General features: G+C 48.7%; 1 protein-coding gene across 1 annotated transcript in view; it reads right to left on the bottom strand.

The window, feature by feature from the left end:
- The window catches only part of Fstl4 (follistatin-like 4), a 309,447-nt gene that overhangs the window by 7,786 nt on the left and 279,324 nt on the right, over positions 1-22,337 (bottom strand). The window contains exons 8-13 of the mRNA XM_013030921.1: positions 15,287-15,407; positions 7,641-7,802; positions 6,884-7,018; positions 5,575-5,601; positions 3,372-3,490; positions 1,919-2,068 (exon numbers count right to left, since the gene is read on the bottom strand). Of these exons, the coding sequence (XP_012886375.1) occupies positions 1,919-2,068; positions 3,372-3,490; positions 5,575-5,601; positions 6,884-7,018; positions 7,641-7,802; positions 15,287-15,407 (714 nt within the window). The remainder of the gene's footprint in view (positions 1-1,918; positions 2,069-3,371; positions 3,491-5,574; positions 5,602-6,883; positions 7,019-7,640; positions 7,803-15,286; positions 15,408-22,337) is intronic.

Here is a 22,337-nt window from a genome sequence, read left to right as displayed (position 1 = left end):
AGGTAAATATATGGTAGAAATACACATTATTGCCTGATAAAAATGATAATCATGAAGGGTTAAGTTATCTATGGAGTTAATTCATTACCACTGTCATGCATGAGACCTGAGAAAGGTTAAAGGAGTTGTTTCTAGCATTATTGGGGGGAACAAAGTGTCAATTTATATACACATGCATTGATGCAAAGATGCAAATTGTTAATACTGAGAGGAACAAAAGAGTACTTTCTAAACAGGATAACAGGGGAAAAAAACATTTAACAAAGCTAAAAGAAGAAAAAGGCAACACAAACAGGTCAAATTAGATGTGTGACCCACGCCTGTAATCCTACTTAGAAGGCTGAGATCTGAGGGTCGCAGTTCAAAGCCAGCCTGGACAGGAAAGTCTATGAGACTCTCATCTCCAATTAATCACCAAAAAACTGGAAGTGTTGCTGTGGCTCAAGTGGTAGAGTACTAGGCCTTGAGTGAAAGAGTTCAGAGGCCAAGTTCAAGTCCCATGAGAAAATTAAAGGTAAAATTTAAATCAAGCATATTTACATTAAATATAAATGGATCAAAAATACTAAAAGACTAAGATTATTAAACTAGATAAAATCCCAACTCCAACTACATCTCCATTGATATTTTAATACGAAAGAGTTTCTTGAAAAACAGAAGAATGGAAAATAACGTGAGAACCATCAAAATAAATCTGATTTAGCTATGCTAGTATTAGGGAAAAAATAGATTTTTCAGGCAAGCAGCATTACCAGAGATAAAGAGGATTTTTTTTTTTTAAAGCAAAAGGATTCTTTCCCTCAGGAAGATATTACAATTTTAAAGCAAAAATCTGGGACATTGATAAATCTAAAGTCAGAGTGGAAATTTTTTAAAACTCTTCAGCAGCTGAGGGGGAAAAAATCACAAAGGCTAGGAAATCGGAACAGTATAATGAATCAATCTGACATAACCGACATATATCTAATATCATAGCTAACAGCCTCATAAAACACAGTCTCTTGAGGCACACAGAGCATTTGCCAACAATGGTCATAAGTTCGGTTTCAGATCCATCTTTAAACTTCAGAAAGATTAAAATTTACTTAGTGTGTTCTCTGGCCAAGGAATTTTAGAAGGACAGGTAGAAACAGCTCCTGTTCTAGTTGCTAGAATTTCATGGTTAACTTTGACCTCTCTCAAACTTCCAATGCTAGATAACTCGCCTTGGATTCCAGACCTGTTTATCCAATTTCTACCTTGCTGTCTCTAAAATATTGGATACTGTTTCAGGCTTAATCTGCACTTTGATTTCCTTTTTTCTCTCATACCTACATTCAACCCATCAGAAAGTATTCTAGGTGCATGTTTAAAATATAGGAAGAAGTTGGGCAAGGTGGCTCGTGACTAGAATCTGAGCTACTGGAAAAGCAGAGATAAGGGGGACAGTGGTTTAGGGCCAGCCAGGACAAAGTTTGAGAGGACCCTCCCCCAATCTTAATACAAAGAGTTAGGGCCGCTTTAATAAAACAGTCCTGTGGGCAGGTGGCTCAGTGGTAGAGTGCTTGCCTAGCATGCATGAGGCCCTGGGTTGGATTCCTCAGCACCACATACACACCAAAAAAAAAAAAAATACACTGGCCACCAGTGGCTCCTGCCTATAATCCTAGCTAGTCAGGAGGCTGAGGTCTGAGGATCATGGTTTGAAGCCAGCCTGGGCAGAAAAGTCCCTTCTTATCTCCAATTAACCACTCCAAAACCAGAAGTGGTGCTGTGGCTCAAGTGGTAGAACGCTAGCCTTGAGCACAAAGAGGCTCGGGGACAGCGCCCAGGCCCTGAGCTGAAGCTCTACAACTGACAGTCTTGTGGTTTTTGTCACATTGCACCTGGATGGAGTCCCAGCACAGAGGTGCTTACTTACTCCTCTGTAGGGTTGTACCTGTAGGACTTTCTGGGCTTGAATGTCCACCACAAGGATTCTGCTCAGTGTTGGCTGGGCCACGTAGATGTACTGGTTCCTGACATTGACGGCAGAGGCCCACTGGCAGGGCTGCGCGGTGTCCGCTTCCTCTTGAGGGCAGATTTCTTCCTGTAAGGCAATCGTCGGCCATGTACCTTTTTTTTGTGCCAGTCCTGAGACTTGAACTCAGGACCTAGGTACTGTTCTTTAGCTTTTTTTTTTTTTTTGCTCAAGGTTAGTGCTCTACCACTTGAGCCACTTTCAGTTTTCTGGTGGGCAATTGGAGAGAAGAGTTTCACAGACTTTACTGTCTTCCTGACCTCAGTAGCCAGGATTACAGGCGTGAGCCACCAGCGCCTGGCTCCATGTGTTTTTTTTTAAAGTTCCCTCCTCCTTCTTGGGCCAAGAAGGCATCAAACCCCAGCAGAGGGAAGGGGAGAAGAAGAGGGAGGGGAGAAGGGACTCAGTACTTTCTAGAAGGAAGGCTAGCCTGGCAATCCTTCAGGAAAGTATTTAGGCACTTTTTTTTTTTTTTGGTGCAGAAACAAATATTTGGGATATTTTTCACTGTGGCTTATGTTGCATGAAATCCATTTCAGAGAGTCTTATCTGGAAAACTTGAGTCTAGGAATCTGGGAGATCCTGAGAAATAGTAAGAAATTAATGTCAAAGTAGTAGAGTATGATTATTTACATTTAATTGTAGAAAGTAACCAAGCTGGGTATCAGTGGCTCTTGCCTGTCATCCTAGCTCCTCAGGAGGCTGAGACCGGAGAGGACTATAATTCAAAGCCAGCTGTGAGAGGAAAAGAACATGAAACTCATCTCCTTCCCAAAAGCTGGAAGAGAAGGTGTGGCTTAGGTGGAAGAGCACCAGCCTTGACCAAAAAGGTCCCTAGAAATCCCCCCCCCCCCCGACAAACACACAGAAATTAACCAGTCTGGCTTTGCAGTTATTATGTGAGAGGAAGATCCAATAGAATTAATATTTCCAAAAAACATAGAATTAACATTTCCAAAAAAAACAATTCAAAAACCCCAATGAGATCTTGGACGCGCAGCACAGCCGTGTGACAGAGCGAAGCATTCTCCTGGATCTGTCGCCGGCTGTCCAGTCCTCTGTGTCTGCCTGCTCCCTGTCTACTGGGCTTCGTGTGTTATTGACCCCAGGGCTCTCCCCTAGCTTACTGAGGACCTCCACAGCAACGCCTGTGCTGCAGCTGTCTGCCCACAGTACTGTCTCCATCGTTTGACTGTGACCTTGTGGAGGGCAGGGATCCAGGTGCATCCTGGGTCTCAGGGCAGAGAAGGGACTGATGGATGGAAGAGGGAGAGTTAGACCTTTTTGCTCTGCAGATTGTTTCTCTAGCTTGGGAACGAACTTGGAACCGTACTCTCCCCTATCAGCAGCTGCTCCAGGGACAGACACTCACATAGCTCATGAAAATCTTCTCGGTGGGTTTGAGGTGCCGCTGGATCTCACAGTCCGCGGGGTGGATGACCACGATGCCGTCGTCGGAGAAGACGTAGAACATGTTTCCCACGCTGAGGCCTGGGAGAAGGGAACGCACACCCTCAGGCCCCGCCTGCCGCTGACCTGCGGCGTCACAATGTGCAATGCGTGAGACACAATGTCGTTCCTGGCGGGGAGGGGAAGGCGGTGAGGAGCCGGCTTGCGGGTGGCGGGGCATGGGGGAGAAAGTGCCCAGCCAAGGGCTAGGGAACAGTAAAGCCCACCACCACCTCCAGCTCCGCAGCCCCGGGCCGCCCTTCGGACGCACACAGGACGCTGCAGCTTGTACTCCCTGGGTCTCAGCCTGTCTAACCCTGCCTTTCTGACGTCGTCTTCTCGCTTCTATCCTGCCAGACAGTGCAGTCCACACCCTGGCCAGGCCTCCACACCCCTCACCCTGGCTCGGAGTTGTGGCCAGCCCAGAAGACATCTGGGGAGAAAGGACTGGGGGCGGGGCACAGATGGTTCAGTCTTTCTCTGGGGAGAAGGGTCCCCTTCAATGGTACCAGGTATGAAGCTTAAACTCAAGGCTTTACACTCTCATCCAGCTTTTTTTTTCTTATGCTTGGCACTCTACCCCTTGAGCCACACACCTCTGTATCTGATTTTTTTTGCTGGTTAATTAGGGTCTTGAGGATCAGGCTGGCTTCAAACTACAATCCTCAGATCTCAGCCTCCTGAGTAACTAGGATTGTAAGTGTGAGTCATCGATGTCTGACTCAGCCTCCTTGAAGATCAAAGAAAAAGGTCCAAGGAGGAGCAAGGCTGGGCCTACCTGCCTTTAACACCGGAGTCTGTGTGTGTGTGTGTGTGTGCGTGCATGCGTGCGCGCGCACGTGTGTGTGTGCGTGCGTGTGTGCGCGCGCGCGTGTGTGTGCGTGCGTGCGTGCGTGCGTGTGTGTGTGTGTGTGTGTGTGTGTGTGTGTGTACATGGTAGACTCTAGAGCATGCTGTGTGGAGTTCCTGTGAGGAAAAGTGAGACAAAAGCCAGAGAGGGAGCGTGCTCAGCCCTGACCACAGCGCACATTTTCCTGCCTCTCATGTCCACTAAGTCACTATGGGTGACCTGGCTTGGCTGGGGCACGGTGGTCACAGGATGGGGACGGGGCCCGCGTGGGGACACACTCCTCAAGCAGGGATCAGGCTGTGACCTTGCTTCACGCATGCATGCCAGTTTCAAACCATGTGAAACTGTCTTGTTGGACCACTTCGATGGCCGTTTCACATAGTGGTTTCAACCTGTATCTAAAGATTCGTTTGGTTACTAATTTGTAAAACCCAGCCATTGAAAAATACATATTGATAGAAACCATGGTAGCTTTCCTCTGTAGCATCCCCTCCAAAAGAATGCTTTGAATATATCTGCTGTGGATGCTAAAAAAAAAGTTGTATGAGGTAAGGTATCCTTTTATTTTGTATTCAGTCTTTCTTTTTGGCTGGACCTTGTGTATTGCTGGGCACGCACTGTGCTGCTGAGCGGCCTCTTCAGTCTAATTTTTTTTTCTTTTTTAACAGCACATGATAAACCAAGTATTAAACCCAACAACAATATCAACCACTGAGAAAACACAAGGTCCAGATCTAGGATTCATAGGATCTGGAAATCCCTGTCAGGTTGTCTGCTTTAATTGAGGTTATAAGCATATTTCAATAGAAATTGTCTATCTTAAAGTTTGCTGCTAAAGACATTAAGAGGGAGAGAGAGAGAGAGAGAGAGAGAGAGAGAGAGAATGAATATGTGTGTGTGTGTGTTAGTCTTAGGGCTTGAACTCAGGGCCTGGGCATTGTCCTTGAGCTTTTTGCTCATGGCTCAGTGCTCTACCACCTCAGGCACAGCTTCACATCTGACGGTTTGGTATTTCATTAGAGAGAAGAGTCTCAGGAACTTTCCTGCCTGGGCTGGCTTTGAACTGTGAGCTGCTCAGCCACCTGAGTCGCTAGGATTACAGGTGTGAGCCACTGGTTTTTAAATTGGGAGTTTGACTTTCCCCTCCCTTCCCCTCCCCTCTGATTTGTTCTGAGGGCTCTCCCTGTGGGAACAGCCCGGTATCTGCAAAGCCAGCGAGTAGCACATGGAAAGATGACCCACGATGACCCCCACACAGGACAATCAAGCTTAGTACCTTCCTCTCGCCACAAAATATTTGCCACTGAAGCAGTCAAGAGGCAGGAAAGTAGGGACGTGATTGCAGGAGGGAAAGAGAAGAAAACAATGTCAGATCTTCTTTCAACCGAGGGACAGTCAAGCACTGACTCCATCACTCACAGAATCTGTGCTACTGTGGGCAACTTGATATGCATTAACCCTTCCAAGCTCAGGAGACTCTAATTTTTTTTTCCTTTTCTGGTCGTGGGGCTTGAACTCTGGGCCTGGGCGCTGTCCCTCAGCTCTTCAGCTCAAGGCAAACGCTCTACCATTTGAGCCATAGCTCCACTTCTGGTTTTCTGGTGGTTCATTGGGGATAAGAGTCTCATGAATGTCCCTGCCTGAGCTGGCTTTGAACCACAATCCTCAGATCTCAGCCTCCTGAGTAGCTGGGATTACAGGTGCAAACCCCTGGCGTCTGACCGACATTCTGATTCTTAAATGAGCTCTTTGAACTTAGGCCCCTGGATCATAGTATCTCTGCTCTCTGCTCAGTTTCTTAATTACTTCCAGGAGAACTGAGTTCATCTAGCTTTCTCCATGCAAAGTGCTTCTGGTTACTTCCTGAGGACAGAGCCTTAGCTCGGAGTCTGATCAAAGGATGGAGACTGACAAATTCTCATCTGTCGTCCCACCTGGATGGCAGTGACTATAAGGGAGAGCACACGAGGTGGGTGACAATCCATGGAGTAGAAGTCACCATGATCATAGTTGTATGCATGCCCAGTAGTCCACCCTTACTTTGGGGGGCGGGGACACATCCCAAGCCCTCTCCCCTTTGGGTGACTGAAACTACAGATGGTTCTGAAGTCTCTATTGATTTTCCATGGCTAGGCCTATCTACGACAAGTTTAATTGATAGATTAGGAATATTACGAGATTGGCAATAATTAGCACTAAAATGGAACAGTGATCACTAAACTGCAATGAGAGTGACCTAAGCCTTGTGAGTTACGCATTCCTGAGATTTTCCAGTTTAAGAGGCTCATACTGTGGGGAAGCAAAACTGTGGCTAAGTTGGGAGGGGCAGAGTATCTGGTTGCATGACAAGTACGAATCAGGACTGGGGCTTTGGTTCTGGAACTTCCTTGGGGTCTTGAGTTCAGTCTAGGTGTCCAAAGGAGGTCTGATCATCGTCTGTGGTGACCTGCTGCGCCCAGCTGTAGGCTTGGAAGATACGTGTTTCTCCCGGCCTGCAGAGGCTTTCTAGCTGGTAGCTAGGGTCCTGGGCTCTCTAACCTCCCTGAGCCCCGCGGGGAGATGCGTAGAGATCAGGGTGGACTCACGAGTCTTCCTAGCGGAGTCCTCAATGAAGAGGGAGGAGATGTCTTCATCCACGCCCACTTCGTTTTTGGCGATGCAGGTGTATGCTCCTGTGTCTTCGTACCGGACGCTGCCGATGTGGAGTTCGCTCCCATTGGCTGGAGAAAGGACAGTTTTCAGGGTGGCCTGCTCTGTGAACCCCTCTCCTCCAGCATTCCCTCCCATTCCCTTGCTGGGGTGAAAAATCCAGCCCCTGTGGCTAATGTCTGTAATCTTAGCTTCTCAGGAGGCTGTGATCTGAGGACTGGGGTTCAAAGCCAACCCGGGCAGGAAAGTCTGTGAGTCTCTTATCTCTAATAAACTACTCCAAAAAAGAAAAAAGAAAAAAAAAAGCCTGAAATGGAGTTGAGGCTCAAGTGGTAGAGTGCTGGCCTTGAGCAAAAGAAGCTTGGGGCTAGCTCTCAGGCTCTGAGTTCAAGTCCCAAGACTGGTACAAACAACAAGAACAACAATAAATCTCACAGCCCTTGGGTGAGGCTGGGCAGTCAACATCCCTGGCTTTATGTCCAGGAATTGTGACCAAGAGGCGGAGATGGCAGAGCTTCTGGTCACTGCTCACACCTGTGTGTGCCCAGATTTCAGGAAAATGGAGGGAAGACCTCAGGTCTCCCCTTAACCTGTCAGACAAAAGTAAATTCTGCCTCTCTTTTCCACTGCCTAGGTGGGAACCAGCCTGAACTGGATGGTGCTGGGCCCCTTAGACATCTGGGTAATTCTTACCTAAAAGAGAGAGCTGTTTGGACATCTGGGCGGAGACCTCCACGCCGTTTTTCAGCCAGCTGATTCTGGGTGTGGGAATGCCCTCGGCGTGGCACCTCAGGCTGGCTGCCATTCCAGGCTCCTGTGCCTGGGTCTCTGGATAAACCCGGATGACCGGTGGCACTGTGAATGAAGAGCAGCACTGGTTAGAGACCCTTGCCTGGCCCTGGGCCCCTGGCCCAACCCTGAGACCCTGCTCCTGAGGGAGAACTCGAGGGGTGGGCCTCGCCCTGGGATCTTCGTGAGCAGTTAGTGCTCTGAACGGAAGGGCTGTGAAATGGATCGCAGCCAGTAAACACATCATGTAGTTCATGGCTTCCGTTGTCATTCTAAATATGATGGGAAAGACATCCCCATACTTTTTTTTTTTAAAACGCTGTTTAGCTGCTACACATTAAGAGCAACAACCCTCAGGACTTATTTCTGAAGAAAATTCAGATGTATTATTTCTGTTATCGGGAAAACCATTGGACAGGGGCTTCATTTCTTGCAGGAAATGCTTGGGAAAGCACTTCTGGGCACTGACTGGCAGGCTTGCTAATGACATCACCGCTCTGGGAAAGTCCATCGATCTGCCGTGCATTGACCAAGTGGGTCATTTTTCTGTCTTTGCTTCCCAAGTCCTGGACCCTAATCAAGGCCAGGTGTGCCCGCCTCAGCGGTGGGCCCTAGCAGTCAAGTTTGGAGCTGAGGGTATGACCAGGTCCACTTACCAGGCGAGCATGATTGGGTGAAGTTCTGGCACCTTCCATAGTGCACTGGCCATCTTACATGGGTGGGCTATGGGTGGGTGGGTGGGGAGACCTGGGAGAAATACAGACTCTTTGGAGGATCTGCCCTCCCACCGCTAGCTCTGGACCCAGGAAATAAGAATCAGTATATTTTCAATGGCATCAAGGGCTTGCATTTATTTATTTTATTCTATATACATTCACAAAGGAAAACCTGAAAGGAAAGATACTGAATTAAGGAGTATATATATATATATATATATATATATTTTAAAGTGCAGCCTGGCATTGGTGGCTCATGCCTGTCATCCTGTCTACTCAGGAGGCTGAGATCTGAGGATCGAGGTTCAAAGTCAGCCCGGGCAGGGAAGTCCATGAGACTCTTATCTCCAACAAACCACCAGAAAACCGGAAGTGGTGCTGTGGCTCAAGTGGTAGAGCGCTAGCCTTGAGCTGAAGAGCTGAGGGACAGCACCCAGGCCCAGAGTTCAAGCCCCGTGACCAAAAAAAAAAAAAGTTAAAAGTGCTACTGACCCTTTCTCCCTCAAAGAAAACCCCAACAAACCACTCTAGTTTTATAGAAGGGTTGCTTTGCATATTTAAGGCCTGAAAAATTCTTAGACTAGCAAAGGCATTCTAAATTTGATCATGAAGCTAGTGTAACTGTGAATCTGGAGACCGAAGCCTGACAGGGTTATGAATCTGTTTTACTTGAACCTACGTACAACCCAAACCGAAGTATACCATTAACAATGAAAACCCAAGCCGGTATTTAAAGAATACTGGGACAGTATAATATGTTTCAATGACTATTAGGAAATTTATCATTGATTACACCCAAAGCCAAAGACAGAGGAAAAAAAAAGCAATTTGCTTCTCTTGCTAGAAACTGAAAGAACTTCCAAAAGAAACCTTTAGTCCATATTTCTGGGGAGGAAACAAACAAAAAAACTACATTCAATAAAACAGAATATTTTCTTCTTACAATGAAGACTATCTCTATAAAAAGGAAGAAAGAAGCACTACTGTTTTTAGAATAGTGAACCATTAAATTAGTAAAAGAAAGAGAAAGCAAAGGTGATATGTTGGGTGTTAACAAAGAAGGCACAAACACTAAAGAAATTGAGGAAAGCCGGGCACTGGTGGCTCACGCCTGTCATCCTAACTACTCAGGAGGCTGAGATTTGAGGAACATGGTTCAAAGCCAGCTGTGGCAGGAAAGTCTGTTAAGACTCTTATCTCCAATAAACCACCAGAAAAACCGGAAGTGGTGCTGTGGCTCAAGCAGTAGTGCTAGCCTTGAGCTGAAGAGCTGAGGGACAGCTCCCAGGACAGAGTTCAAACCCCAGGACCAACAAAAAAAAAAAAAAAAGGAAATTGAGGAGGATGCTATTTTTGTTGGATATCAACCAGGTGACAAACCAACAAAAAATATGGTAAGGATGAATAATTGAGTTCAGTAAATTTGTCAATACCACAACATATATTGCTTACTCATATATATATATATATATATATATATATATATATAATTGCTTACTCATATCAGTGATAACCAGACAGACAGCAGAGTAGATCTCTGTAAACTACACAACCTCACAGACAAGCTGGTAGTAATGTGTCAGCCCTGTAATCTAGCTCTTCAGGAGGATGAGATCTGAGCCAGCCCGGGTAGGAAAGTCTGAGTCTCTTATCTATAACTAACCAGCAAAAAGCTGGAAGGGAAGCTGTGGCTCAAATGGTAGAGTGCTAGGCCTGAGTGGACAAAAGCTCAGGGCCAGTGCCCAGGCCCTGAGTTCAAGCCCCAGTACAGACACAAAAAGGCAAAACAAAATAAAACCAACCTCATGGACTGTGTAAGAAAGTCCGGCCTAATTGAAGATGTTGGGTAGGAAGGCTTACTGTCGTTAGGAAACCTGATCTGACAAATTGAGCCATGCATTTAATCTAAATTCCTATGGAAGCCAATCAGCTGGGCTTGACAAAATGATTTATCTAGGAAGAAACATTTGTTGTGTTGGTGAGCACAGCTGAGCGATCTTTGAAAAATGATAGTGATGCTTGTCGTTTTGTGAAATCAGATATTAGGAAGTATTACCACACCAAGTGGAAGGGCGGGGGCGCCATTTTCTGAGTCTGGCACCACACTGATGAATTTGATTGATTTAACAAAGTTCTGCTGATTCGGTATTGCACAGCCAGCGCTCAGGAAATGCCCTCCAACTGTTGGGAATGGCTCACACAGCAATGAATAAGAGCTTTTTTTTTTTTTTTTTGTCAGTCATTGGGGCCTGAACTCTGGGCCTTGGCGCCGTCCCTCAGCTCTTCAGCCCAAGGCTAGCGCTCTACCACTTGAGCCACAGTGCCACTTCTGACTTTTTTCTTTTGCATATGTGGTGCTGAGGAATTGAACCCAGGGCCTCATGCATGCAAGGCAAGCGCTCTACCACTGAGCCACCTTCCCTGAATAAGAGCTTTTGTCTTAGCTGGGTGCTAAAGGTTCAGACTTGTAATCCTAGCTACTTGGGAGGCTGAGATCTGAGGATGGAGGTTCCAAGCTAGCATGGTTAGGAAAGCCGGAAATGGAGCCCATAGGATGCCAGTCTTGAGTGAAAAAGCTCAGGGATTGTGCCCAGGCCCTGAGTTTCAAGCCCTGGTACTGGCATGCACATGCATAGCCTTAGTCCCTTCCCACATGGAGTTTTCTGTACAAAGGAAGAGGTTTACTCCAGAGGGAACATGGGATTGTGATTCCATGACTCATAACTGCGGGGCAGACTCTGGTCTCCCGCCTCACACAGGGGGACTTAACTACCGAACACCTGTGGTGCTAGTCCATTTATTAGTTCAGGGCTGGTTCAGGAACTGAGAACTTAACCCATGGTACTGGCCTCCTCTGTAGGATGGCCAGCAAGACGCACAGGCAGGCCCTGGCCTCTGAGAGACGAATGGAGACGCAGGAAGTTTTCATACCTGATCAGTACCAAAAGCACCTGTGGGTGTCCACATTAAACTATGTTGATGCTGGGTGCTAGCGGACACACCTGTAATCTTAGCTACCCAGGAGGCTCAGATTAGAGAACTGCATTTCGAAGCCAGGCTGAGCAGGAAAGTCCATGAGACTCTTAACTCCAATTAAACACCAAAAAGCCAGAAGAGGTGCTGGGGCTTCAGTGGTAGAGCGCTAGCCTTGAGCAAAAAAGCTCAGGGACAGTGCCCAGGCCCTGAGTTCAAGCCGCAGGACTGGCATACACACAAATAACCCAAAACAACAACAACAACAAAACCCAAAAAGAACAATAAACCAACGCTGCTTGGAGAATTTGTATCTACCTAACAGGTTCTGGGTGAGACACTGAGTCAGCCCCGACTTGGAAGCACGTTCAGACCAATTCATGGCAATGTTCTAGAACAAAAAGAAACCTGACTGAGAAGCAAAGGTGTAGAATGAATCACTCAATTAAAAACACATGACTAAGTCAGGCACCGGTGGCGCACACCTGTAATCCCAGCTACTCAGGAAGCTGAGATCTGAGGATTATGGTTCAAAGCCAGCCTGGGCAGGAAAGTCTGTGCGACTCTTATCTCCAATTAAGTATCAAAAAGTCAGAAGAGGAGCTGGGGCTGAATTAGTAGAGGGCTAGCCTTAAGAGGAAGAAAAGCCCAGGGATAGTGCCTAGACCCTGAGTTCAAGCCCCAGGACCAGTGCTGAAACTCATGTTCTAGCATCAACCAAATCTGCACGGCGAGACCGTGCATCTCCCACAGCCTTTTGGGGGTGACCCCTTTCTCTTCCTCTGGGCTGGGAGGGATCCTGCCTTCCAGCCCCAACAATGCTTTTACCTCCTCATGCAAAATGGCCACTCCTTTTGCCCCCCCCCCCTCCGCCTCCACTAGGGGCCCACTCGCCTCCTTGCAAACACCGCACAGTGTAAGCTCCCCTTCCAGCCAGCTCCCACCCTACCCGCCAGTCCGTGGGTACTGTTCTTCAGGTCACAGCAACAACCTTCCCGTGTGCTCGCTCCGGACGCAGCGGCCAGCTCTGGGGCTCCATCTTCACCGCCCTGTCTAGCTGAGCCCTTGTTCCCACCCCCTCATTTCCTGCTGCTCTTGTGGCTCCTCCCTCTTCCATTGGCTACTGTGTGCGCGCGCGACCATCCATCCATACACTGCATCAGGAATGTGGATTCGCAGGGCCAGGAAGCTATAATGACCCTCTGTGAATCTCCTATTTCACCTGAGTGGCTGGTGCCAACAAAAAAGGAAGTGGCAGCCAGGTGCCGGTGGCTCACACCTATAATCCTAGCTAGTCAGGAGGCTGAGATCTGAGGATCATGATTCAAAGTCAGCCCAGGCAGGGAAGTCCATGAGACTCTTACCCCAATAAACCACCAGAAAATCAGAAGCGGCATTGTGGCTCAAAGTGGTAGAGTGCTAGCTTTGAGAGCAAAAGCTCAGGGACAGCGCCCAGGCCCCAAGTTCAAGCCCCATGACCACCACCACCACCAAACATTTTTTTTAAGTGGCTTTGCCAAGAATCTATCTTGCGCGGAATCAATCACTTCCTAAAGCAACAAACAAACAAAACCTAACAATATACAATGACGTGTACCTTCCATACCTCAGCCCCCTTTCTGCAGGATGCTGAGTGGCAGACCTGTGCCTCTGTCCTGCTCGCGTTCAGGCCCCTAGGACGGCCCCCTGCCTCCCCCCATTGCTGCTGGCCTGGCTCAGCCAGGCCTTCCTCCCTGAGCGCAAGGTGCTGACTGCCCCGAGCTTCCTCCCACTCCATTATCAGTCCTTTGGCTGGAGAAGAAATCCTAAAGTGTCAGAAATTGGGGAATGGATCTCAAGTGGCCTCTCTGGGTTTGAGTGGATGGCTTGCGTCTTTGTTTAGACTCCCAGAGCTCAGAGCAGCCTTTTCAACTGAGACCAGGCAATAATAGCTAGGCTGGAGTAAGGGGGGGGGGGTGTTGGGAGAGGAGGAAAAGGCTAAAGAAGGTCCACACAGAACATTCCAGAATCAGGTGAGTGGTCCAGTACACACACACACACACACACACACACACACACACACTTTGTTCCTGCCTGGGTTTGAGGGCTTCACCCCTATCAGGATCTTTGTCTTAGAATATTCTAGGTCCCTTGAGGCGCAAGGGCCCTTCTTTCCAGCCCTGTGGACTTGCCACTTCATTTATCAAGGAGTGTCCTCCACGCACAGACCTCTCTCACGGTCACTCGCGAGAGCCGCAGGTGTCTGGGTGGGTGCCTCCCCACTCCCTCCTCACATTTGCTTTGGACAAGATAAAGGGAGGAGCCTGGTGGGAGCCGATGGCTCACACTTGTCATCCTAGCTACTCTGGAGGCGGAGATCTGAGGATCTCAGGTTCAAAGCCAGCCCAGCCCTGTGAGACTCTTATCGCCAATGAACCAGCAAGAAGCTGGATATGGAGGTGTGGCTTCAGGGGTAGAGCATCTGTCTTGAGTGTGAGCCCCCGAGTTCAGGCCTCAGTTACTGACGCCAAAGAGATAAAGAGAGCTGTACCCTCGCTAGCCCCTGAAGGCCAGTGCAGGCTGGCTTTCTCAGCAGGGGTAACGACGAGGAATTCTCCGTTAGTTCACACACGATCCGTCACAGGCCAGCAAGCACAACCATGAAACCCCAAAGGGGTTACAATTAGGTCTCAATGGAAATAATGAAAAAGATACAGCTTGGGCATGCACAAAGATAAAAATCCTGAAAACATCCTGCAGGGTTAACAGAAGCAAGTGGAGCCCAACCTGTTGTCATGGAGAATCTATAGGTCAATGTTGGTCACAACTGGTAGCATCTGGGGTGGCCAGATTGAGTTGGATGGCTGATAGTGTGGGCATTGGTTCTACAACAACCAGTAGTGTGAGGCCCAAGCAAGTGACTTTCCTCCGAAACCCACTCATACGCCGGGCATGGTGGCTCACGCCTGTAGTCTTAGGCTGAAATCTGAGGATCACGGTTCAAAGTCAGCCTGGGCAGGAAAGTCCATGTGATTCTTATTTCCAATTAACCACTAGAAAACCAGAAGTGGCGCTGTGGCTCAAATGGTAGAGTGCTTGCTTTGAGCTGAAGAGCTGAGGGACAGCGCCCAGGCCCAGAGTTCAAGACCCACAAGCAACAAAAAGAAAAAAGAAAAGAATAAGAGAAAGAAATCCACCCATAGAATAGGCTAGAACATCCCTTCCCAGAGGGTTCCTATGCAGCATTTAGCACAGGGATGGGCCAAATACATGCTTGGAAAACACAGGCTTCTGGGAGGGTGATCCAGAGGGAGTGGGGTTCATTCTCCCCCTCTCCCCGGCCTCCAGGAGTGCTGACAACACAGAGAAATGTTCCAGACCTGCCCAGCCTGAGACGGGGCTGTTAGGAGGCAGGAATGAGCCCCGTGTGGTGGACGCAATTCCTTCCAGTTGCACAGGTGAAATGGTGGCCTGCTGTATGGAAGGGTAGCAGATTGCAGACAGAGTCTACGCTGGCTGGATCCAGAGACCCTGAGCTGACCCGGGGCAGCGCCCCACTTCCTGTCACCTGCGGGCCCCGCTTTGGCTGCTGGGACCTCAGCTGTCCCATCCCCCAACTTTGGGCTCACTTCATCGGAGGTGGGGGGTAGTGTAGGGGGGAGGAGGGGAGGCCAGGCCTAGCTCTTTTTCCCACCATTCCCATTTTATTCCTTGCACTAGATGGGCCGGTTAGTTAGAGAGTTAGACAGTTAGACAGGGGATAGACAGACAGTTCTTTAACACAACACAATATTGAGGGGGGAGCGGGAGGGGGCATTGTTTCACCCAGTGTATTTTTTTTTGGGGATTGAGGGGACAACATGCACGGAGCCATTTACTAACCATTCACCTGCAGGACGTGGGTCTGGAACAGCTGCTCGTGGCCCGCGGCGTGGCAGGTGTAATTGCCCATGTGGACGGTGGTCACTTTGGTGATGTACAGGGAGTCATCTTCTCCAAAGTCCTGGGTGGGCACAGATGACAAGTGAGATTGGTCTCTGGACTCTAGGCTAGTTTGCTAGGAGAACAGAAATTCTGTGGGAGGGAGGGAAGAGAGGGAGGGGGAGGGAGGGGAAGGAACAAATGAAGAGGAGATAGAGGGGGAGAAGGAGGGGTGGGGGAGGGAGGGGGAAGAGGGAGAGGGAGAAACCCTTTGTGCCTGCCCAGTGGTTAGAAGAGCTGTGGGCAGAGGAACACCGACCCGCCTTCTGGGGTGCGGATTCTGCCAGTGCAGACCTTCTACATCCATTTATACCTGACTGTCCAGGTGTCTCTTCCTTGGCATGGGGCTAACGCACCTCTGCCACCCCAGTTCCACCGCTTTTGAGCCATTTCTGGATTTGAGGTGGTTCATTGGAGAAAAGAGTCTCACGGTCTTTCCTGCCCAGGCTGGCTTTGAGCCATGATCCTCAGATCTCAGCCTCCTGAGTAGTGAGGATGACAGGCGTGAGCCACCGGTGCCCAGCTCTGAGTCCCTTTAAAGATGCTTTTTGGACTCCCCCACGGAAAGGGCTGGAGAGAAGCCTGGAGGAGGGCAGAGGCAGGAAGACTGAGCCCAGACGCAGCCTGCCTTCAGCAGCAGATAAAAACTAACGTCCCACTGTGTTCCCGGCGGAGCAGCGTACCGGTGCTGGCTGTGGAACACCGCTCTGCTTCATAGAGCCCCATTCTTCCCATTCTGGGAAAGCCTCCGCCATAACCGTAACACAGCCGATAGCCAATTTGTCCTGTGTCATCACAGGGCCGTGAAGGGTTCCTGCCTGGGTTGCTTGTGGGGATGGCTTCCTTCTCGTCTCCGCTGTCTCCTGGGTCAAAATCTAAGTCTTGAGGAAAAGATGTTTTGCCTGGAGTTTCAGTGGTGGAATAACGGTGTGTGTGTGTGTGTGTGTGTGTGTGTGTGCCTGTGTGTGTGCGTGTGCGCGTGTGTGTGTGTGTGTGTGTGTGTGTGAACTCAGGACCTAGGTACTGTCCCTGAGCTTTTGTGCTCAAGGCTCTAAGAGTGTCATGGATGTTCCTGCCTGGGCTGGCTTTGAACTGTGATCCTCTGATCTCAGCCTCCTGAGTAGCCAGGATTACAGGCGTGAGTACCCGCACTTGGTGATGGTAGATAGCTTAAGAGGAGGCCAGCCAGCTGGGTGCAGCCTTTTCTTGGGAGAAACACGGGGGGCTTGGAACTCTTCCAGGCCTCATGTGGTCAGAGCCAGGGCAGGCTCTGATGGGAAGGGCAGAAGCAGAGCTGCTGGCAGGGGACAGGTGCCAGATGACGGCTATTTCCCCTACAGCCTTCCTGAGCCTCACACCTCCAGCCTCTCTTCCTTCACTCCAGCCCTGGGCTCTTGGGTCCCTGGCTCTTGTGACCACTTTGATGAGGTTGCTGATCGTGTGTGCAGCATTTTCGAAGCTGAGAGGGTCCCTAGGTGAGGGCAGAATTGCCACAGATCACCCTGAGGGTGATGCCCAGTTTGTGCCATCCACAGTCTCCAAGAAGGCGCCGTGCGCCCCTAACTCCGCACCGAGCTGGGCCTTCATGCATGTGGGCTCCACATGTGTGGATTCGACCAGTGAAAATTATTCAGAAAAAGATGGTGGGCAGACTTGTTTTTCTCCAGTCCACGTGGCCTAAAGAGTACAATGTCAGCCGGCCGCTGGTGGCTCACGCCTGTCATCCTAGCTACTCAGGAGGCTGAGATCTGAGGATCATGGTTTCAAAGCCAGTCGGGGCAGGAAAGTCCATGAGACTCTTATCTCCAATAAACCACCAGAAATCCAGAAGTGGCGCCGTGGCTTAAGTGAGAGAGCGCTCGCCTTGAGCTGAAGAGCTGAGGGACAGCGCCCAGGCCCAGAGTTCAAGCCCCACCACTGACCGAAAAATAAAAAAAGATAAAAAAGAGTACAATGTAACAACAGCTGTATTCTCAGTGTGTTAGGAGGCAGAAGCCACGCAGAGATGATCTGGTGTGCAGGAGAATGCACTGGCCAAGGTGACTCTGTTTTATACATATGCAGATTTTAGTGTCTACTGGGGTCCTAGACCGGATCCCCGTAGATGGCTGCCCACCGCTTTATTTGATCCCCTGAAACTCCCAAACCATGAAGCAAAGCAGAAGCTCGGCTCATGGGGTGCATCCTCCGAATCAGATTTCTCTGGTCACCTCCTCTGTGGCCACCCTAGCTCAGACACCTTCTTCTCACCATGGGGACCACAGACACCGCCCGCCCCCCACTTCTGCTGCTCTGAAATCTCTTCTCAACGTAGCATACCCAAAATGGCTCTTTTCCAGGAGAGGTCACATCGCACACTTCCTGACCCCTCCGCGTGTCTGCTTCCCCACACCTGCTCCCACGTCTGCTCCCACACTTCCTCACTCACACCTGCTCCCACACACCTGCTCCCGCTCCTGCTCAGGTCAAGAGGCTGCAGGTCAGGCTCAGTCTCTTCAGAGCCCTCTTCTGCTTGCTGTTGCTCTAGTGGGCCAACACATGCTCCCCCCTCTGGAACTTTCTACTTGCTGTCTCCCACTCTGTCTGAAGGCTGTCATCTGTCTGTCTCCATTTCCTCCAGGGGTGCTCCAATCTCTGCTCTCCTCTGAGTCCTTTCTCCTAGCTACGATTATAGACGTGAGCCACCCGCATGCCTGGCTGAGTTGGTCTGCCACTCACCATTGTGGGTTCACCCATGGGCCTTAGTGCCCCGACTAGGCCAGTTTTGGGGGAGAAATGGGTGCTGCTGGGCTCTGTGATCATTGCTGTGTCTCGAGGATCTAGCAAAGTGCAGGCACACAGTGGGCCTTCAATAAATACTGATTGGACACCAGGTAGAGAGTTGGGCTCTCTCTCTCTCATTCTCTCTCTCTCTCTGGTAGGCTGGTGCTCTACCACTTGAGCTACAACTCTTATTTCCCAGCTTTTTCTTTTCGCTGGTTACTTAGAGATGAATCTCACAGACATTCCTGCCTGCGCTGGCTTCGAACCACGATCCTCCCATCTAAGCCTCCTGAGCAGGTAGGCAGGGGCCACCAGTGTCCAGCCGAATTGGTTTGACAACTGGGGTGCTCACGTCCTCTTCCCTTTCCTCCCCCCCAAAACACTGCCCAGTCCCATGGTATCAAGGCTAGGCAGCTGGTGGGAAAAGCAGGGGACTGGTCTTCAGTCTTGTCCCCATTTTCACACCCTGACTCTTTCGTGTCCTGAGCTCTTGGGGGACTTAATTCTCTTTGGGACTCTTCAGGCCATGGCACCTGGGATGAAGTGAAGGGCAGGCTCAGCTCAGGGGTGGCAGCCTCCGCCTCCACTGGTGACTACCACGGCCCTGAACGCCTAGCCAGACGGTGGCCTCAGCTCTGGAGAGGGGGAGAACCTGCTTCCGTCATTAATAAAAGAACTGTCTCTAAGCTAAAACAATAGGCATCGTATAATTATAGAACAAAGTGCACGCTGTTTTCTGAATATGAATACTGGCTACAGCAATCAAATTTACCTCATTGGATGTTGGGGAATTGCTTTTAAAAATTGATTTATAAGGAGCTACATAAAACGAAACCTGTAATCTGTCCTCTTCCGAATGTTCCTCGCGATGTGTCTGAATACTGCTATCGATGCTTGATTGCGTCTCTGTAATTGTCTTTTTATGGATAGCTTTTTTTTTTTTTTGCTTTTTGCTCTGATGCATAGAAATGTATTAACAAAATCAAGGTTCCTCCCAGAAATAAACAGATGCCAGATTAGACCATTCTTTCTCTCGGTGTGTGCATCCATTTTAGGGAAAGAGACATTATTTAAAGATTTCTTTTTTTTTTTAAAGGCTATTTTCTAAGTATTTGCCCTTATTAAGGGAAGCAATTAAATGCGATGTAAGCAATAGTTTAGTATTGAGCATTAGGCAATCGTGAAGCAGAGAGGAGGTGGGGAGGCTGTCAGAGCGCCCTGTGTGTGAGTCAGTAATAAATAATAGGAACATGAGCCATCTGTGCTGAGTATTAGTGGCTCAGCATTCAGCACCGGGCCTGCCGGGTGGTTTCAAGTTTAGGTTCAGAAAGATTTATTCAGAGCCTTTCTTAGGGGGCACCCCTAGGCTCTTTGGGGGAAGAGAGTGTAAGGAGAGCAACCCTCCTTCCTCCCACCCATCACTAAATTCTAGCCCTTTCTGGAGGGATCTCTACCTGGAAATGGACATTGGATACAAGTCAGGCCCTGAGACCAGTACTGTGACCTTGAGGAAGCCACCCAAACAGCCAAGGTCAGAGGAGAGACTTGGAGGCAGAGTCCGTGCCCGAGTCCCATGGTCTGGCATAGCGTGGGCCTGGGCTCTGGGTTCTCAAGTGTATGAATTCATCATGCAAAGCGCCAAAGAGGCTAGTGCTGGTGGCTCACGCCTGTCATCCTAGCTACTCAGAGGGCTGAGATCCGAGGATGGTGGTTCAAAGCTAGCTGGGGTTTATCTCCAGTTAGCCACCAGAAAACTGGAAGTGGCACTATGGCTCAAAGTGGTGGAGCGTTGGCCTTGAGGAAAAAGGGTTCAGGGCCAGTGCCAGGCCCCACGTTCAAGCCCCATAACCACCACCAACAAAAGGCTCCAAAGACCTGGATGTTTAGATGTCTCTGGGGTCTTCAACGCCAACGAGAGAGAATTGGCCATTGTCTTTAAGTGTTTCAAGTTATGCTGTTTTCCAAGATTTGAAAACAAAATGTACCCAGGCGTTTAATGAGGTGATTCGAATGCGGGACCAGAGACCCACAGTCAGTCATGTTGCCACTCGCCGCTAATCAAACACCTCTCATCTTTTTTTTTTTTTCTCTATTTTTTTCCAATGGATCCATGACTGGTTCATATAAAGACAATAAAAATTACATGACTCATGAGCTCCTAAATCATTTGCTTTTGGTCTTTTTTCCTCTTTTTAAAACACAATTCACTTCTAAAGAAGCACTTGAAGGTAGCCTATGCTTCATTAGAATTCCTTATTTCCTGTTTTCTATCTTTTAGGTATGGGGGTGGGGCGGGAAGCGAACCTGTTAACAGGCCCTTCAAACAGAAACCAAAGATACTTTCTTCTAGAGGTTTTGTGTTTCTGGTTTTTTTTTTTTAAATCACTGTATCCTGCCTGCTGACTTTTGAAATCCCAAATAGTGAGCTTTAGTTGGGGGGGACACCCTCAAATAAAACCACAACAAAAAAATACAGCAGCTCTTTCAAGGTATTTGAAATATAATGAGTCTCTTTTTTTTTTTTTTTTTGCCCAGTACTGGGGCTTGAACTCAGGACCTGGGTACTGTCCCTTAGCTTTTTTACTCAAGGCTAATGCTCTACCACTTGAGCCACAGCTCCATTTTCAGCTTGTGGCAGCTAATTAGAGAGGAGAGTCTCATGAACACTCCTGCTCAGGCTGGCTTTGAACTTGTGACCTTCTGGTCTTAGCCTCCTGAACAGCCGGGATTACAGGCGTGAGCTACCGGTGATGGGCTGAGGAAGACTCTTGAAGTGAAGGGCCACTGACATGGTTGAAGCAGCACAGTACCTGCCTCCTCTGGAGGGGAGGATAGAGTCCTTGGGTTTGTGCCTGAATATGGGTCCCTGGGACTTAGTGAACTAATCCTAGGCGGATTCCCTGTGTTTTACCATGTGGCCACGCAGGCATAAGACCAGGTGAATCATGAGTGCGTCTGACGGGGTGTGAGCAGCTCCTCTCTTGCCGCGGGGCTGGAGGGGTACATTTGCTTTCTGATCAAATATTATTCTGAGGCTTAAGGCATCTTTGATGTTTGCAAGTCAGAAAAGTTTAATTACATGTGTCATTAGGATGGCATTCTGTAATAGCTCTGTGACTGAATTCATTAACAGAATTCTTAACAGATCAGACAAGACAAATTAATATTTTGTTGCCCATGAATGCGTCTCATTAAGAGAGCAGTGAAAAAGTGATTAATATTTTGTTGGCAATCAAGATGTCTCAGACATCTGACAAAGAAAAGAGACCTACACCTCTTTGTGCTTTCTTAATCTCCTGCTTTGGGTTTCGAAAACTGGTCTGATTGCCTGGCGTGTAGGTAGATTTGGGTACCAGGAGCTAATTACAAAGCTGGTGATTGTGTTTCTTTCTTTCTTTTTTTTTTTTGGTCAGTCTGGGCCTGGGTGCTGTCCCTCAGCTCTTCAGCTCAAGGCTAGCACTCTACCACTTGAGCCACAGCACCACTTCCGGCTTTTTTCTTTTTGCTTATATGGTGCTGAGGAATGGAACCCAGAGCCTCATGCATGCAAGGCAAGCGCTCTACCGCTGAGCCACCTTCCCAGCCCTGAGGTAATTGTATTTTTTGCTTGACGAATGGCAGGTGAGATGATGCTATGCTGCCACAAGGCTGAGGGACTCTGGGAATCTCATGAACCCCAAAATCTTTGCCTCACCAGGGTTGCTCTCTTTTGCTGAGCTGTTTTTCCCCTGACCAATTCTTTCTTAAAAAAAAAAAAAATTGCTCCTGGCTGTCTCTAGGACGAGGCTGCTGCCTGCTGGGGACTTAGGCTAGGAGGTGTTAGAATGTACAGCAGAAACAACTATTGTATTGATAATGATGATGATGATGACAGAGATGAATAAAAGTGACAATAATTGCCCTTTATAGAATATTATGTACTAAGGACTTTATGGGTATCATCTTAATCCTCACTATAATGCTAAAAGGCAATAACTGTCATCTGTTCTCATTTCACAGATAAGGAAATTGAAGTTTAGGGATGTCAAGGGCCTTTTCCAAAGTTACCCAATTAGTTAGTGGCTGAGCGCTACACTTGAACTCAGGCCCCTTTGGCCCCAGAGTCTGCCCTTCATTATGCTGCACCTCCCTGGGGCAGGAAGAGGCGTGGTGTGTGTGTGTGTGTGTGTGTGTGTGTGTGTGTGTGTGT

Source organism: Dipodomys ordii, unplaced genomic scaffold (genome assembly GCF_000151885.1).
Source record: "Dipodomys ordii isolate 6190 unplaced genomic scaffold, Dord_2.0 Scaffold135, whole genome shotgun sequence".
In the NCBI taxonomy this organism is placed as follows: Eukaryota; Metazoa; Chordata; class Mammalia; order Rodentia; family Heteromyidae; genus Dipodomys; species Dipodomys ordii.
Note: the sequence above shows the minus strand (reverse complement) of the source record. Positions and strands in the feature narration are given on the sequence as shown.